Raw genomic sequence first — 18,578 nt, forward strand, 5'->3', positions numbered from 1 at the left:
CGATCTGCTGCCAGCAGCAGATCGACCTAGATCTTCCATCCTGTCAGATAGATCAAATCAATCGAAATCGACCACAAATCGATCGAATTGGGAATTGGATAGAATCGATTTTCTATAGAATCAATCGATCGATCGATGGCTGAAATCGACCAGTGTATGGGCCCCTTAAAGGGACGATTAAAGCGCGCATGCGCAGTACTTTCACGCCGGCCGCCGTGATGACGCGAGGCGGCCGGCGTGTGACGTCAGCCGCGTCATACGCGGAAGGAGCAGCCCGACACTCTGCAGAGTGTCGCCCGGGCTGCGGCCTGTCAGCCATTCCGGAGCGGGGAGAAGGAGAGGAGCCAGGACGCCGGCGTGGGACCTCCTGACCAGCAGTGGGCTGGAGAAAGCCCCTGGTGAGTACAACTTTCTTTTTTTGGGTGAGCTCGGAGTCCCTTTAACCTCCTTGCCGGTTATCCCGAGCGGAGCTCGGGGTAACTCGCGCAGGAGCATTGCTCGCAAATTTTTTTTTCCTACACGCAGCTGGCACTTTTCTAGCTGCGTGTGGTACGCGATCGCCACTGCTACTCGCCGAGCTGAGCCGCCCCCCCCCCCCAGACCCCTGCGCAACCTGGCCAATCAGTGCCAATCATCCCGCCATGGCGACCGGGGAAGCCCAGCAGGAAATCCCGTTCTGAACGGAATTTCCTGCTTACTCTGATCGCCGGAGGCGATCGGAGTGGGTGGGGGGATGCCGCTGCTCAGCGGCTATCATGTAGCTAGCGCTAGGCTAGCTACATGATTTAAAAAATAAATAAATAAAAGTGCTGCGCTGCCCCCTTGCCGCAAGAATTGGACCGGCAAGGGGGTTAACACAAGCACCAAGCAGATATTGTCCTGACACCCTTGCTGCCAGACAGGAGTGCTATATACTACTGTTCATCACACTACTATTAGATATCAACTTCATCAGATCCTGCAGCTTTAGTTCAGAAATGACAGTATATGTAGCCTAGTTCAATTCACCTGTGTCTAATAATTAAAACAAAAAAAAAGAATGTAACTTTGTAACAGAAATAGATGTCCTCTAAGGGCCATCACTCCTAAAATAATCATAAAGGAAAAATGTACTTGCAAAGTACAGCTATTCACCCCAATCTCCCCCTCCCCCCTCCCCCTCCCCCCAGTGATCTTCATCAGCATATGTAAAAGCTCACCCATTAGATCAGCGCCACGGTACACTGCTGATTATAAACACATTGATCTCAGTCTCACCCCTATTTACAGAAGTAGCAGGATGAGTATGTCAAGGGTTGAACTTTCGATACCAATTTTTTTTTTTAATACTGGTGGATGGAGGTGCCCAAAAATAAGAAAACAATTAAAAAGAAGAGGCAGTGGGTGGTGGTTGGTTTACCTCTCATGTAGACAAATTAGCCAGTACAGCCCAAAGTAACTTCATAAGGTTTATTGCACAGAAATTAGGCATAGATAACGCATTTTGGGGGTATTGCCCACTTCCCCAGGTCAATAGAGCCCACCAAAAAACGTGTTGCATGGGTGCGGTGAAAGGACTTGAGCACCTTGGAGCATGTTTACCTTACTTATCCTAGTTTCAGTGTCAGAAACGCTTCTTATATGAATAGGAGAAGGGAAATCTTGTGCTAGCTCAGGAATGGCTCACTGGATACTGTGGTCATCAAACACACTTGGGCTGCTCCTCAATGTCTGGCTGGATGGCACTCTTTAAAAAGGTAGACAAAAGGAGAGAAGGAGCGCTCCATAGTGTATTAACTTTTTAATGCGAAATTGCAGGCAACGCCTGTAGGTGGGCAAAGCACTAGCCTAGTACATCTGCAGGGGTCAGCCTTCTAACTGCTGTGGCCTGCTGCGGTGGGGTCCGTCAGATGGTCTATCTTATATGAATACACTGCTATACATTGGTATGTGAACCCACCCTCCTAGTGATGTATAACCTAGGCTATAATGTCATGAAACCTTTGTACCACATTTACAAATGAAAGTACAGCTACCCATTTGCCCCTTCAGTGCTTATTCACAGCACACTGTGACTTCATCCCTCATCCATAGAAGTGACCAGTGGGTATGAATCAGATTCTACTGCAGCCAAAGAGATCAGCAGGATAGCCAGGCAAGTGGTATTGTTTATTAATAATTTTGTACTAGACACTTTTTGCTCAAATGTAAATAAAAGCTGAGAAATGTTTTTCCCCCCCTCAATCATGCCTTCTCTTCATTGTCTTATTATCTTTTGGGATACCACGTTGTCATTTCCCATCAAAAAATTACTTGTTGGTTGAATCAAAGTAACTTTAATTCGCCAGGGGTATGAATAATTATGGGCAGCACTGTAGATAGATAGATACTATCCATGAAGCTTGGCATTATCTTAACATGTGCATTGCAGCGCCTTCATTTGGGCAGCAGAGGGCGCAGATGTACAGGTAAAGCAAGAGCAGCTACAGTCTGAGTGCGGCAGAACCCCTGTGCTGCAATAGGCGCCCTGCTCGCAGCCTTTAGAAGCTATCAGAAATCCGTCGTTCTAGGACTGTTTTCCACATCAGCACCACGAACAGCGCTTTCGCTCAGCTCCCTCCAGCCTGGACATAGACAAACAACGTCTCGTCGTGAGTATTTTATTTATCAGCTACCTAAACTCTCCATCATTACAGGCACTCCTTGATTGCACAGGGATGTCTGCACTCTGCAGGCAAACATTTTTCTATGCAGCATAAACGTATGTGTTTGTCTTGCACAATCCACCATCATGTCTCACACCTACATCCTACCTATAGCTGTCACTGTATTAAAAATAAGCAGAAGAAATAAAATGCAATGCCTGTACATATATGGTTGGTAAACACATCATTTATTATGGTTATATGTGCTCCTCCTTGATATATACCTGTGACTGAGGCTTTCTATTAACCTGGGACATTTTCCTGCTCCCTAGGAGTGGGAAGACAGGAGGAAGGATGGTGAAGCTCGGGAGTAATCTGACTGACAAGAACAGTAAGGAGCCTTCTGCTGAAGATGGGTTTCAGACCGTGCCTTTGATCACACCCTTGGATGTAAATCATCTGCAGTTCTCTGCCCCAGAGAAGGTAATATTATGAATGGATTTCCTGCTAACCTAGAGGGCTAGTCTCTGCTATATATCTGCAATGACTGCCACATCCATCAGACAGCTTCAGCTGGTGTTTTATGCATGGTCCATTAAATCAACAATGACACATGCATGCTAGTGTTATGCAGGTATGTCAGCTGGAAACATGAGCGCTGGATGCTAAAGAGGACATGCTATGAAGCTGCATATGTGTACCAGGTTTCTGGCTGTAGCATTTTCCAGTGAAATGGTATCACTTCTTGTATCAGACAGTCAGGTGGGGCATATAGAAGTGCTTATTATTCAAAACGTTCGGTGCAGATTCACCACGGTGTATGTTTCTTCTCTGTTCATGGCTGATATTAATGAGCTTGGTGTACATGCTAGTGTATATACTGTCTGTTTTAGGCTGTGATTAATGGAGGGTTTTGGTTAAAGGGCCATCATCAAATGATCATATCCCAAATAAGTTCATCTTCTTTACAATGTGTAGATTATAAAGCTAGTGACGCTTGGTCTTAACAGTATATAATGCCGAAAAATAAGCATTACCTAATAATATAAAAAACATGTTGAATTGGTTGGGGGAGGGGGGGGGATCAGGATGCAAGGCCATAGAAGCAGTGTTTGCAAATGGCTGTTGGCTTAGCAGCTGAGATGTTTTCATGGCATGGGTACAGGTCTGGAGAAGCTCTGATGTTTGCTTTCAGGAATATGCACTTCTGAAGGAACAGAGGTTTGTTGCAGTACTTCAAAGGATAGTAAGGAAAAAAAATCGATTGCTGATTTTATTTATTTATTTATTTGTTATGTTGTTCTGAGTGATGTCACAAGCTTAAAGCAAACATGGCCCTAGTGGTAAACATAACATTAATAATAAATATTACCGTAGCATGAAAAGAAAAGCAGAACCACCTTATTTTTGCTGCTCAGACCATCTCTGTTGGTGAAACCTGTTTTTTTATATGTAAGGCTCACTCACACTATGTGCAGTTAGTGATGACGCACCGCACATTAGCCTTGATCCAATAAACCGTGATAACTCAAATATCACACCTTATCAAAGATAACACACCTTATCAAAGTTAACATGCCTTATCAGAGTAGCATAGTGAGCGCTACGAGCATGCAGGGGCTCAGAGCAGGACGAGTGCCATTGCCAATTAGCAGGCATAAGTTCGTAGCATTCGCTATACTACTCTGATAAGGCATGTTAACTTTGATAAGGTGTGATATCTTTGATAAGGAGTGATATTTGAGTTATCACGGTTTAGTGAACCAAGTCACTTGTGTGCAATCCACATGGTTACATGAAAGTCCATTAACTTTCATGTTACCATTCACAGAGCATTCCTGGCCATTGTAATGTAAGGTAGCGAGGAACATTTTATCATTAAGCACGCATGATTTGCCACCGGGCAAACTGCGACCACCGACGTCCACATTACAACATACGTCGCTGCATATGCTGTGCATTGGGAAAAGCGTGCACAAGATCACATTCGTGCTGGCGCTGTGTCGTGTGAATGATACTAAGGGTTACGGACTCCAGAATCGCCATACAGTGGCCCTAGTTCTGTAAAGGCCAGTAAAATTTACATGTGTATCTAGCACATGTACATGGCTTTAGGGACAGGTAAAGTGACAGGGACGGGCACATTATGGAAATAGCTGGACAGTGATAGTTAAATACTGATAAGAAGATTGTAGTTATTGGCAGATTAGCTCAGATTAACTCGGGCAACAGTGCTGGGCCAAGGATTTACAGTCTGTAGGCTAGCGATGTGTTCTTGTGCAATGCGGGGGGAGGTGGAAGGCCAATGGAGTGGTGTGACATCATGCTGGGGGAGTGGGGAGAACAAAGCTATTGGCCGTGGCTCAGCCAAATTGATCCACCTGTTGGATCGCTGGCCTTGTGGCTGTCATTGGTCAGGGCCTACAATTGTTATTGGCTGCCTCGGCTGACTGTAACCTCCTTAATCCTGAGTCAGGCTCGGGACGGAAATCCGCAGCTCAGAGCAGTAATCCCATGCCTGAGTAGTGAGTAATATGCAGGAACTGCTGCAGATCTCTCTGTGATATTATTTTTTTCTTGTTTTTAGAGTCTAAAAGCTTATGAAAAAATTGCACGGCTATTAGACCCTAAATCTGGAAATAATCATAACACCAGGGAGGTTAATCTAGCACGTGTATGGGCCTTTAAAGTGCATTTAAGTGGATTAAAGGGGCCATGAGGTGTGTGGGCTCCCTTGTTGTCTTCTACGGTCGCCCTGTCGCCTTCAAATACCCCCAGGTAGTGTGGGCATTCACACGCTCCTGCACATCCACGGCCACACATGCCCCCGCCACGCTCCCATGCCCAGCTGCTGGAGCAAGACTGAGTGCGTGCGCGGCCAAGTCACGCATGCGCAGAAGAGTGCGGCCGGCCAGATAACCTGGGAGGCGGGGGGTTGAAGACAATGGAACAGCAGAAGAGGATGTAATTTTGGAACAGGGGGAGTGGGGATAAGCTGGTGTCCCAATATCACCTAGCGTTATCCTCCCACCCCACCCAGTAGCACCTAGCATTACCCTCCCACCTGCAGATCCAAAGCACACAAAGAGAGACCCCCCCCTTGAAGGCAGTGATTTGCTGCTAGGCAGTCAGTACAGACCTGCAAGGTAGACTTCAGACTGACAGAACATCTGGGCCCCAGACATGCGCCGTGCTACTCTATCTTCTTAATAACAACTTTAGCCTTTCTGGAAAGATCAGGGATGGGCGGATCACTGAATTAACTAGTCAGGCTTGTAGTTGCCTTGAACTCAGCAGTGAAAGCTGTGTCCATGCTTAGCTGGTCTAATTGTACATATGGTATCTCTACCCAGCAGCCATATCAGAAAAATTGTGTCTACCTTTTTCAAATACATTTATTTATTACAGTAAGTTAAGTGAGCAACATGTGGATCCATATTAATTGTGCATTGTGGTGACAAGTAGACAGGCTGACTTTAAAAACCAAACCCACTCCTACCTTGACTTCTGATTTGGGGTGAAGCTGCAGATAGTTCTTTTTGTGCCAAATCTTTACTGCTGCTCAACAGCCCATTTACAGCACAAATCTGAGATTTACTTCCCAGGCAGAGCTTCCTTTTCACTGCCCCAAAGTATGTCCTCATATACCGTGACCAGGCGACCCACTTTACCTGGGAGACGTCCCAGATTCCGGGTCCCTGTTGCGGCCTGAGATTTGCCTCGGGCAGCATCCCAGGTTGGCAGCCAGACCTCCCAACATCAATACATAAGGATAGCGCCATCACTCTGTAGGTCAATGGTCCTCAAGCTAAGGCCTGCAGGGTAAATATGGCTCGAAGTGGCTTTTTCACTGGCCCCCAAACACAAAATGTATAACTTATAGATGAGGCCCACTGTACCATTAAATATCGGCGGCCCGCATATAGAATAGCAGTTCTGGCCCCATCCATCCACATACTGTAGAAGCCAGCAAGCAGTTATTCGCTAGCTTCCAATCCAATTCTGCATCAGGTGACACTGCTGTCCAACTGGTTGGCAGTCACCTGGGTATGCTTTACTGTCTAGTACACAAAGACGTTCTTCGGGTGCTGCATGACTGAATGGTCACTGATGGGAGTTCTCCTCCAGGCATGATTGGGGGAATTAATACGTAGATTCAATGTAATGTTTTTCAACATCATTTTATGTATGTTCCGGTCCCCCAGCAACCTCATAAGATATGCGTAATCTTCACCTGCTGCATGCAGGACTTACCAACTCTATGTATTTTACCGCCTGCTGTGTCGCGACTACTACGCAGGGTTCTTCACCAGGACTCAACCCAAGGTAATGGGGAGATACACCGCCTCCCGGCTCCTGAAGGCTGTCAGCGTGCGCGCTGAAAGACCAAGATCCTCCGCCGACTTGCGTGTTTATGGGGCGCTCCAAGCACTCAATGGGATGTAGCCCCGCCCACCTATGCATTGCACCTGCCTCTTGCGAGCTTCAACTGGGTGTGCCAGCCAGACTTCCCAGCCAAGTGACTTTATGTGGCTGCATGCCCCGCTTCCTGCCCCGGGCTCAGTCCTGCATAGCAGCAGCTCTGCCTCCACCCCCAGCTGTACTTCTGCCCCAGCTCCACCTCTGCCCTCCAGCAAGGTCCTTGATTTCTCTGCAGCGGCAGCCATGGCCCAGCATCACACAGTGTCAGGCTCCCATCCCACCCAGTAGCACCTAGCGTTACCTTCCCACCCCAGCCAGGAGCACCCTCACCCCCTCTCAGTGTCGCCCTCCCACCCCACCCAGCAGCACCTAGCATTACCCTCACACCCCACCCAGTAGCAACTAGCATTACCCTCCCACCCCACCCAGTCTGACCTTCCAACTGACCAAGTAGAACCTAACATTACCCTCACACCCCACCCAGTGTCACCCTACTTCCTCCCTACCTACTGTCCTCCTCAGTGTCATCCTCCTCCCTCCCTCCCAGTCACACCCACCTCATCCAGTGTCATCCTCCTCATCCAGTGTCTACCTCCTCCCCACCCAGGGTCACCCTCTCAGCAGTACCCAGTGTCACCCTCCCACCCCACTCAGCAGCTCCATCCCACCAGCACCCAGTGGGGGGAACATTTAATGCATTTATGTCTGAAGTAAAATTTGCTGCATTTCATATACAGTATGTATGTGCATTTCACATGTGCTGCATTTCACATGTGAGGGTAATGTTTACCACATTTTAACATGTGTGGGAGGTCATTTTTACCGCATTGCATGTGTCGGGGGAATCATTTGCAGCATTTCATTTGTCGGAGGTAATGCTTGTTGCATTTCATGTTTTGGATGTAACGGTCCTTGCACCTCATGTATCAGAGGTAACCGTTGCTGCATTTCATGTGTCAGAGGTAACGGTTGTCACATTTATTATTTGATCGTTATAGTGACTGCATTTGCTACTTTGCGGTTATTGTTTCTGCATTTGGCATTTTGATGCCTCAAGATTACTAAATGGTATGCTAATAGCATCACACACTTTCTGCAGATTCATCATTTGTACATCCATGATGCAACTCTCCTGTTTCACCACATCATGTCAAAAAACAATGCTTTCTTATGTGTTTGGGGAATGATATCAAATTACCCTCAGAGACACTTTGCCTTACTTTTGGGAAGAAACTCTGGCCCACTGCCTCACTGTTACATTACACTTTGCTCTGCCCACGTGATGTCATGGCCACGCCCATTTTTCACTCGCGAGCTGCACTAACATAACCTCACATCCCCCCATCCCAGGTTAGGCCCAGAAAAATCTGGTAGAGTATATTTACATTGGTTGTACTGTATATCCAAACTCAGGCTAGTGAATAGCAGTGTGCTTTAACAGGTACTTGGCTTTAGTACAGGGAGTGCAGAATTATTAGGCAAGTATTTTTGAGGAATAATTTTATTATTGAATAACAACCATGTTCTCAATAAACCCAAAAAACTCATTAATATCAAAGCTGAATATTTTTGAAAGTAGTTCTTAGTTTGTTTTTAGTTTTATCTATTTTAGGGGGATATCTGTGTGTGCAGGTGACTATTACTGTGCATAATTATTAGGCAACTTAACAAAAAACAAATATATACCCATTTCAATTATTTATTTTTACCAGTTAAACCAATATAACATCTCAACATTCACAAATATACATTTCTGACATTCAAAAACAAAACAAAAACAAATCAGTGACCAATATAGCCACCTTTCTTTGCAAGGACACTCAAAAGCCTGCCATCCATGGATTCTGTCAGTGTTTTGATCTGTTCACCATCAACATTGCGTGCAGCAGCAGCCACAGCCTCCCAGACACTGTTCAGAGAGGTGTACTGTTTTCCCTCCTTGTAAATCTCACATTTTATGATGGGCCACAGGTTCTCAATGGGGTTCAGATCAGGTGAACAAGGAGGCCATGTCATTAGTTTTTCTTCTTTTATACCCTTTCTTGCCAGCCACGCTGTGGAGTACTTGGACACGTGTGATGGAGCATTGTCCTGCATGAAAATCATGTTTTTCTTGAAGGATGCAGACTTCTTCCTGTACCACTGCTTGAAGAAGGTGTCTTCCAGAAACTGGCAGTAGGACTGGGAGTTGAGCTTGACTCCATCCTCAACCTGAAAAGGCCCCACAAGCTCATCTTTGATGATACCAGCCCAAACCAGTACTCCACCTCCACCTTGCTGGCGTCTGAGTCGGACTGGAGCTCTCTGCCCTTTACCAATCCAGCCACGGGCCCATCCATCTGGCCCATCAAGACTCACTCTCATTTCATCAGTCCATAAAACCTTAGAAAAATCAGTCTTGAGATATTTCTTGGCCCAGTCTTGACATTTCAGCTTGTGTGTCTTGTTAAGTGGTGATCGTCTTTCAGCCTTTCTTACCTTGACCATGTCTCTGAGTATTGCACACCTTGTGCTTTTGGGCACTCCAGTGATGTTGCAGCTCTGAAATATGGCCAAACTGGTGGCAAGTGGCATCTTGGCAGCTGCACGCTTGACTTTTCTCAGTTCATGGGCAGTTATTTTGTGCTTTGGTTTTTCCACACGCTTCTTGCGACCCTGTTGACTATTTTGAATGAAACACTTGATTGTTTGATTATCACACTTCAGAAGCTTTGCAATTTTAAGAGTGCTGCATCCCTCTGCAAGATATCTCACTATTTTTGACTTTTCTGAGCCTGTCAAGTCCTTCTTTTCACCCATTTTGCCAAAGGAAAGCAAGTTGCCTAATAATTATGCACACCTGATATAGGGTGTTGATGTCATTAGACCACACCCCTTCTCATTACAGAGATGCACACCACCTAATATGCTTAATTGGTAGTAGGCTTTCGAGCCTATACAGCTTGGAGTAAGACAACATGCATAAAGAGGATGATGTGGTCAAAACACTCATTTGCCTAATAATTCTGCACTCCCTGTATAGCTGAGGGCTGTCTGGCTACGGCAGTTATTTTGTCTCAATGGGCACTTGGGGGTAGTATAGCCGAGTGTCAGGTTTTTTTTGTCTTTTTTGTTTTTGTCAGGGGGTTCTTGCATTTCATGTGTCATGGTAACAGTCGTTGCATTTCATGTGTCATGGTAACAGTCGTTGCATTTCATGTGTCGGAGGTAACAGTTGCCAAATTCTGAATCAAGCGCAAGACTGAAATTTTGCACAGAATTCTGAATAAATTTCAAATTTTGTAGATCCTGAGTTTGTAAATTGTAACTTATTGCAAATATGTTTTCATACTATCTATTATGGTTATTGCAAATTTCACCCTTGACTGGAGCTCATGTCACTGTACACAGCGGGTCCCATTGATCAGCCGGCCAGCTGCTGATCAGTGCTGGCAGGCTGTTTTTTTAGTATTTAAATAGCAAAGTATTTATATAGCGCTGATATCTTATGCAGCGCTGTTGTTAAGCTTGGAGGTGTAATCTCCACAGTCAGCATACAACACATAAGCTGACGTGAAGGAGGTACACACACCAGCACAAGGGATCAGGATATCCCCAGTTTAGTGGAGGAGAGGACTGACTCCAATAGGAGATTGTGGTGCACAGAGCCGGTGCAGATCCGAACAGCCACAAACACTTTCGTAATAACGTCTCAGCGCAAAGTAGCGCTGAGCGCATAAACCAGAACTGAGGAGATCAGGACAGGTAGACAGAATGAACGCTTGCTAGCTAGCGATTACTTAGCGACAGCAAGCGTCCAAAACCAGACAGACTGGAATGAGGCAGCCAATGCGTTGCGGCGATGGCGTGCCTCACAAAGACAGGACAGGAGAGACAGGAAATAGTAGGATCAAGATAGATGAACGTAACACAGATAAAATACACAATAAGTATGTTTTCCTAGCGTATTACAATTACAGCTATCAATGAAACTATTCGTAACGTCTGACTAACATATGTATATATCGGCAATGAACCGATATATGACATAAGCAGGAACTCTGACTAAGACTGGAGTAATACAGGGAACAGGACTCAGAAGGATTCGCTATCTCTTCGCAGAGATGAACGCAATCCACAAACAGGACCAGGAACAGGATTCAGAAGGATTCGTTATCTCTTCGCAGAGATGAACGCAATCCACAAACAGGACCAGGAACAGGATAACTAGCTCAGCACGGGTGTTCACGATACGCGCAAACTACCAAAACGTGCTGGAAAACTGACTAGCTGAACACAGGAAATAAACAGTTCGTGTACGTATATATCAGCGACACTGATATATTAACGTAACACGAATACAAGGAAAATAACAAAATGCGCAAGTATGCGTATATATTGGCGATGAACCAATATATGACACAAGACAAGCAAGTAGCAACTTCTAGAACAAGAGCAGAACTAGGAGGACTCGCTGACCCCTTCGCAGGAGTCAGCGCAGTCCACACGGACCAGGAACGAGGTGGGGCACGAGCAGAGTAACAGATAGAGTCTGAAACTATGATAGCCCATGAGGCATTGCAGGAAGCAGTTCTTTATACTGAGGTCATCCAATGGGAGCAGACCTGCAGATTCCCACACAAGTGAATGGTAATTAATCACAGGCTGATAGCAGGAAAAGGCAGACAATGATATGCAGCCTGCAGGAAAGGGACCGCCCCTCCACTGCAGCAGACAATGTTTGTTTACACAAAAGCATATTAAACTGTCATAAACTTCAGAGCGACTGCAGATGGAATCAGCAACTAGTTTAAGTGCAAACCAGACTATGCAAGCAAATGCATGTAATGACATTAGAACTGCTTGGTTTGCAATACCAGTGCAGTCAGCAGTAAACGCTGCAGAAGCGATCATAACAGTACCCCCTCCCTTAAACGCGGCCTCTGGACGCCTATGAAAACTGACATATTTCTCCTGAACCACCCAAACCAAAAAATCAGAAGTGGGAAATCCAGCAAACTGATCTGACTGAAAATTCATGAAGGTCGGATCCGTCCGACAAAACCAAATTCCCGAATCAGTCTCACCAAAACTAGACCAATTGGAACCAGAACCTACCGAACCATGCCCGTCAGCACTACAAGCCTCAGTGTGACACCCATCAGAACCACGACTTCCAGAAAACAACCCCAAGAAACTCTCTGCGCGATACCCACCGCCTTCCAAGGACTGTCCAAAAACGCCAAAGCCTTTGCAATGCCCACCGGAACTGTCCCTACCAACACAAAACCCACCGTTGAACCAGTCCAAGGTACCAGGACAAGTTTCCTCAGAGAACTCCCAGAACACTTGGAAGCTCCAAAGAGATCCCCACAGGTCAGAACGCCCCTTAGGCTCACATGGAGAACTATCAAGAACCCCTATGGAACCCAGGGCAACTCCAGAGTCAGGGTCACAAGGACAAACATCAAGATCAGGGCTTTTAGGGACCAGAACCATCTCCGGGCATGCAGGCCAACCGGCAACATCAGAACATGTCTCCACTAGGGAAGCACGTGAGCACGCTAACACAGACACATCTGGGCAGTCTGGCATACGAAGCACATCTGGGCACACCGGCACAAGAGAAACCTCTGGGCATGTCAAGGAACTGCGAACCTCAAAGTCAGTCAAGACAGGACCGAAACCAGAACTGGGCAAAAAAAATTCATCATGACTAGACTTCATAGTTACTGGATTCTCACTAAAAACTGCAGGATCAGACTTAGATGTCGCTGATTCCAGCAGGGTTATTAACAAATCATGTTCAGGGGCATTTACAAGACAGGGCAAATCTTCTGATGTATGCACTGAACTAGACAGGGTTCCCATAGCTTCTTCTGGACTAGACAGAGACTCATCAAATACACTGGACTGGAGCTCATGAAGGGCTGCAAAACAAGTCAATATTGCAGCAATCCCCACTGAACTAGGCAAAACTGAGTAACTCACTGGACAGGAAGGGGGCTCTGGAACTTCTGCCACACCGGCCAGAGAACCAGAATTTTCCAGGATACAGGGCTGGGTTTCAGAAACACTCATTAACCCGGACTGAAATTCTGAGATTTCTATTATTTTTTCCAGCGAGTCAGAATTATCCATGTTACAGGGCAAGACTTTTGAAACATTCAGAGGACAGGGCTGGAGTTCCTCGGCTGTTACAACACTGGAGAGGGACTCAACAACATTGGTTAAATCAGACTGTGTACAGGGCAAGGTATCTAACACACTTGCTGACGAGGACAATATTTCAATGGCTTCTGCTTCGCTGGGCAGAAATTCATCAAGTTTTATTAGAGCAGACTGTAATTCCAAAACAGCTGCTAGACAAGTGAATATTACTGCAACACCAACTGAGGTAAGCAGTGCTTCAGCCTCCTCTGCTAAAGGGTTTAAAGTATCCAAAGTACTGGGTGAAGCATAAGACTCTGCGACCACAGCTTCACTGGACAGGATCACTGAACAGTCCATATTGCAGGGCAAAACCATGGAAGCACCTGCTGGACAGCATAATGATTCTGTGACCTGAGTTTCATTGGAGAGATCTACTGCACAATTCATGGTACAGGGCGAATTTATTGGAAAATTTTCTGAACAAGGTAATAATTCTGCGATTTCAGGTTCACATAGCAGATGCTCTGAGCTATTCACGAAACTAGAGCGAGGTGTAGAAACAGGAAGATCAAGACACAATGTTTGCGCATCTGAATCACCATTCATTTGTAAAATTGGAAAATTCAGATGCTGGGGTTCTGAGTTTACTAGACAGGATTGCTGGGACTCGGAAACTGATGTAGTGCATCTATTGGCATCTGCTGGATCAGACAGGAGTTGAACTTTATTAACACAGGTAATTTCTGCAGAAGTGTTTGCAGAGACAGGCAAGATTTTTCTGGTGTCTGTTTCACTAAACAAAGAGTCATGAGTACTGGCTAGGCTGGACTCGAAAGTCAGCAGGACCTCTGGGTCCTCTGCTGAGAAATTTGTGCAGGGCAAGATTAAGGAAGTATTAGTAATTTCTGTCTTACTGGGAAGTAACACTGAGTTATCCATGGTACAGGGTGGAATTACAGGAACTTCAATTTCACACAAAAGGAGCTCAGAATCACTCGCTGAATCAGCCAAAGGTGCTGAAGCAGGCGAGTCCTCAGGAACTGAGGAAGTGGAACAATCTCCACTTGACAGTGTGTCTTCCCTGGTATCAACTGATTGAATTGCATAAAAATCGTCCAGAATCATTCTCCACACATCGATCAATGGAGCCACAAAGTCATACCCACACACACCAGTTTTTATTAGGTTATAAGCAGACTTAATGCACGCATTCAATACTAATTCACTTTTTGCACTGTAAAACTGACAAAATGAACTTGCATCTTTCTTCCATTCATAGACCAGAGCTTCCATCTCTCCTTTCTCAAATGGAGGATCCCATGCATATTTAACAGCTGAGCATTCCGGCTGATCATAGTTTGCAAATGTGTTAGTGGCAGAAACATACATTGGGTTATTTAGCAGGTGATTGGCCGATTTCTTATTCCTAAGGATCTCCAATACCTGTAGCAAGTATTGAACTGTAGTGTATGCAAATTTCCCTTGCTGCACGAATAAATTGATCTGTTCAATACTCTGTAATATATCTTCATAATCATATTCAGATAATTCATTTAAACAAGAACCTTTATTTTCCCTGGCTAGCAATGAAAGTTCATTAGTAGTTTCATAGGTCCATTTGACTCCCCTGAATGGTGACTGAATTTCATTATCTGCTAATGGTGGAGTCTCGTTACAGATCTGATGCGCAGTTGCCAAGGGCAACGACTCCGCTGATTGTAATGCTTTTCTTTTGGAGCGTTTACGTTTGGCTTTAGACCCTGCTGCCTTAGCAGAAGAAAAGTTATCAGAACAATTATCTGCTTGCTGATTATTTTTGTAGGCAGTAGAAGGAGCAGCTGATTGACAAGCTGCCAGGAGCTTATCAAAAGGGCTAGGCAAATCGGTTTTGCGCAGCCAGTTATGGATCACAAACGCTAGAAATTCCAGTGGTCTTTCCTTTAAATTGGTATGATCCAAGACATCGTAGGCCCACTGAAACAATCTTCCCTTAAATAAAACATAAACTAGCTGGGGGGCCCACGTTGAAACAGGAGTAGCCTGGAGCTCAGGATTGGCCAGGAACCTGGCACATTCAGAAAAAAACTCATTTTCTGTTTCAGAATTGAGCTTCTCAAATTTCTTAAAGGAACAGGAACCATAACAAACAGTGTCATTTTTGCTGGGAACCCCCCCCACAATGGGGATTGGTAATGGGGCTATCATAATGTTAAGCTTGGAGGTGTAATCTCCACAGTCAGCATACAACACATAAGCTGACGTGAAGGAGGTACACACACCAGCACAAGGGATCAGGATATCCCCAGTTTAGTGGAGGAGAGGACTGACTCCAATAGGAGATTGTGGTGCACAGAGCCGGTGCAGATCCGAACAGCCACAAACACTTTCGTAATAACGTCTCAGCGCAAAGTAGCGCTGAGCGCATAAACCAGAACTGAGGAGATCAGGACAGGTAGACAGAATGAACGCTTGCTAGCTAGCGATTACTTAGCGACAGCAAGCGTCCAAAACCAGACAGACTGGAATGAGGCAGCCAATGCGTTGCGGCGATGGCGTGCCTCACAAAGACAGGACAGGAGAGACAGGAAATAGTAGGATCAAGATAGATGAACGTAACACAGATAAAATACACAATAAGTATGTTTTCCTAGCGTATTACAATTACAGCTATCAATGAAACTATTCGTAACGTCTGACTAACATATGTATATATCGGCAATGAACCGATATATGACATAAGCAGGAACTCTGACTAAGACTGGAGTAATACAGGGAACAGGACTCAGAAGGATTCGCTATCTCTTCGCAGAGATGAACGCAATCCACAAACAGGACCAGGAACAGGATTCAGAAGGATTCATTATCTCTTCGCAGAGATGAACGCAATCCACAAACAGGACCAGGAACAGGATAACTAGCTCAGCACGGGTGTTCACGATACGCGCAAACTACCAAAACGTGCTGGAAAACTGACTAGCTGAACACAGGAAATAAACAGTTCGTGTACGTATATATCAGCGACACTGATATATTAACGTAACACGAATACAAGGAAAATAACAAAATGCGCAAGTATGCGTATATATTGGCGATGAACCAATATATGACACAAGACAAGCAAGTAGCAACTTCTAGAACAAGAGCAGAACTAGGAGGACTCGCTGACCCCTTCGCAGGAGTCAGCGCAGTCCACACGGACCAGGAACGAGGTGGGGCACGAGCAGAGTAACAGATAGAGTCTGAAACTATGATAGCCCATGAGGCATTGCAGGAAGCAGTTCTTTATACTGAGGTCATCCAATGGGAGCAGACCTGCAGATTCCCACACAAGTGAATGGTAATTAATCACAGGCTGATAGCAGGAAAAGGCAGACAATGATATGCAGCCTGCAGGAAAGGGACCGCCCCTCCACTGCAGCAGACAATGTTTGTTTACACAAAAGCATATTAAACTGTCATAAACTTCAGAGCGACTGCAGATGGAATCAGCAACTAGTTTAAGTGCAAACCAGACTATGCAAGCAAATGCATGTAATGACATTAGAACTGCTTGGTTTGCAATACCAGTGCAGTCAGCAGTAAACGCTGCAGAAGCGATCATAACAGCTGTACAGAGTATAGTCTTGTCACTTAACTGTCCCTTGTAGGGGCTCATAATCTTATCCCTACCATGGGCATATGTCTATGTATGTACAGTCTAGTGTATGTATCGTAGTGTAGGGCCAATTTAGGGGGGGAAGGGTGCGGGCTAAAAAGATTTTTGGGGCAAAGATTTCTATATTTGTTTATTAACTGCTTAAGCCCACAGGGTTGTTTATTTTTAGCAGCAACTTTCACCTCCCATTCATTTGCCAATAACTTTATCACTACTCATCACAATGAATTGATCTATATCTTGTTTTTTCCGCCACCAATTAGGCTTTCTTTGGGTGATACATTTTGCTAAGAATTAATTTATTCTAAATCTATGTCCTGGAAGCATACGATCACGCTTCCAGGAAGCATTAGTAGGACTGGAAACTTGTTTTAACTCAGAAAAACCACAGCCTCTGATAAGAGGCTGTCGGTTTTTCTGCGGGGGGCTTCGATCAATGAATGGTATCTATAATCCCATTCATTGATCGCTGGGCTAACGGCCAGCGGCGGAAGCATGCGCAGCCGGCGGCAGTGCACGCAGCCTATCTGGACGAGAATGTTTGTCCAGATAGACTTAAGTGGTTAATCGGAAAAAAAAAAAAAAATAGCAGCAACAATCAAATGCCACCTAAAGAAAGCTCTATTTGTGAGCAGAAAAGGAGGTAAAATTCATTTGGTTGCTAAGTTGTATGGCCAAGCAGTAAACCGTTAAAGTTGTGAAGTGCTGAATTGTAAAAAATGGCCTGGTCACTAGGGGGTATAAACCTCTGGGGCTCAAGAAGTTAATCTTGGTTGCTATCCTTTTCTTATTCTTTCTAAAGCCTTGTAAATATAATACTAATCCAGATCAATGTTTATAGGTTGAGAAACACTCTTAAAGGGGCACTACAGCGAAAAACTGTAAAATTTTAAATATGTGCAAACATATACAAATAAGAAGTACATTTTTTCCAGAGTAAAATGAGCCATAAATTACTTTTTTCCTATGTTGCTGTCACAATAGGTTGTAGAAATCAGACAGAAGCGACAGGTTTTGGACTAGTCCATCTCTTTATAGGGAATTCTCAGGGATATATTTATTTTCAAAAGCACTTAGTGAATGGCAGTTGCTCTGTCCAACTGGCAATAAACTGTGTAGGGAGAAGGGAAGCTGGCCAGCATCATTCTTTAAATCCTTTTTAGGGAATATCTTTATAAAGAATAAAAGCCTTGCTGAGAATCCTCTATGAAGAGATGGAGTAGTCCAAAACCTGTCACTTCTGTCAGATTTCTACTACCTACTGTAAGTGACAGCATTATAGGAGAAAAATAATTTATGGCTCATTTTACTCTGGAAGAAATGTACTTCTTATTTGTATATGTTTGCACATATTTTAAATTTTACAATTTTTCACTGAAGTGCCCCTTTAACTAGGACAGTCACCAGCATCACCATGGAGAAAAATTCCAGCCTATTGAATTGTGGGTGTGATCCAAATGTTGGCATGATTTAGAGGTGTGGTTAAATTCCAAAACAGATGTTCAAAAACAGATTTTTCAGCTTCTGCAAACCCAGCCTCTGCATTCCCAAGCAGGATGTACAGTATACTATTATAACATTCCCACATCAGCAACATATCTTCCTAGCTGTGGCCATATAGGTTTTAATTGCTTAAGCCAAGGGTCCCCAAATGTTTTGGGTTGAGGGCCGGGTCAACATACTTCAGACTGCTGGGGGGCCGGAGTATACATAAAATCTTGTAGAAGTCTTTGCAGTCCAGACAG

The 18,578-nt window shown here is 44.9% G+C and overlaps 1 protein-coding gene across 1 annotated transcript in view; it reads left to right on the plus strand.

The window, feature by feature from the left end:
• The first annotated feature begins 2,477 nt into the window (after positions 1–2,477).
• NSG2 (neuronal vesicle trafficking associated 2) overlaps positions 2,478–18,578 on the plus strand; it is a 131,927-nt gene continuing 115,826 nt past the window's right edge. Inside the window, exons 1-2 of the mRNA XM_068277172.1 lie at positions 2,478–2,630; positions 2,957–3,107. Of these exons, the coding sequence (XP_068133273.1) occupies positions 2,979–3,107 (129 nt within the window). The 5' untranslated portion in view covers positions 2,478–2,630; positions 2,957–2,978. The remainder of the gene's footprint in view (positions 2,631–2,956; positions 3,108–18,578) is intronic.

The sequence above is a fragment of the Hyperolius riggenbachi genome, chromosome 3 (assembly GCF_040937935.1).
Source record: "Hyperolius riggenbachi isolate aHypRig1 chromosome 3, aHypRig1.pri, whole genome shotgun sequence".
Lineage (NCBI taxonomy): Eukaryota > Metazoa > Chordata > Amphibia > Anura > Hyperoliidae > Hyperolius > Hyperolius riggenbachi.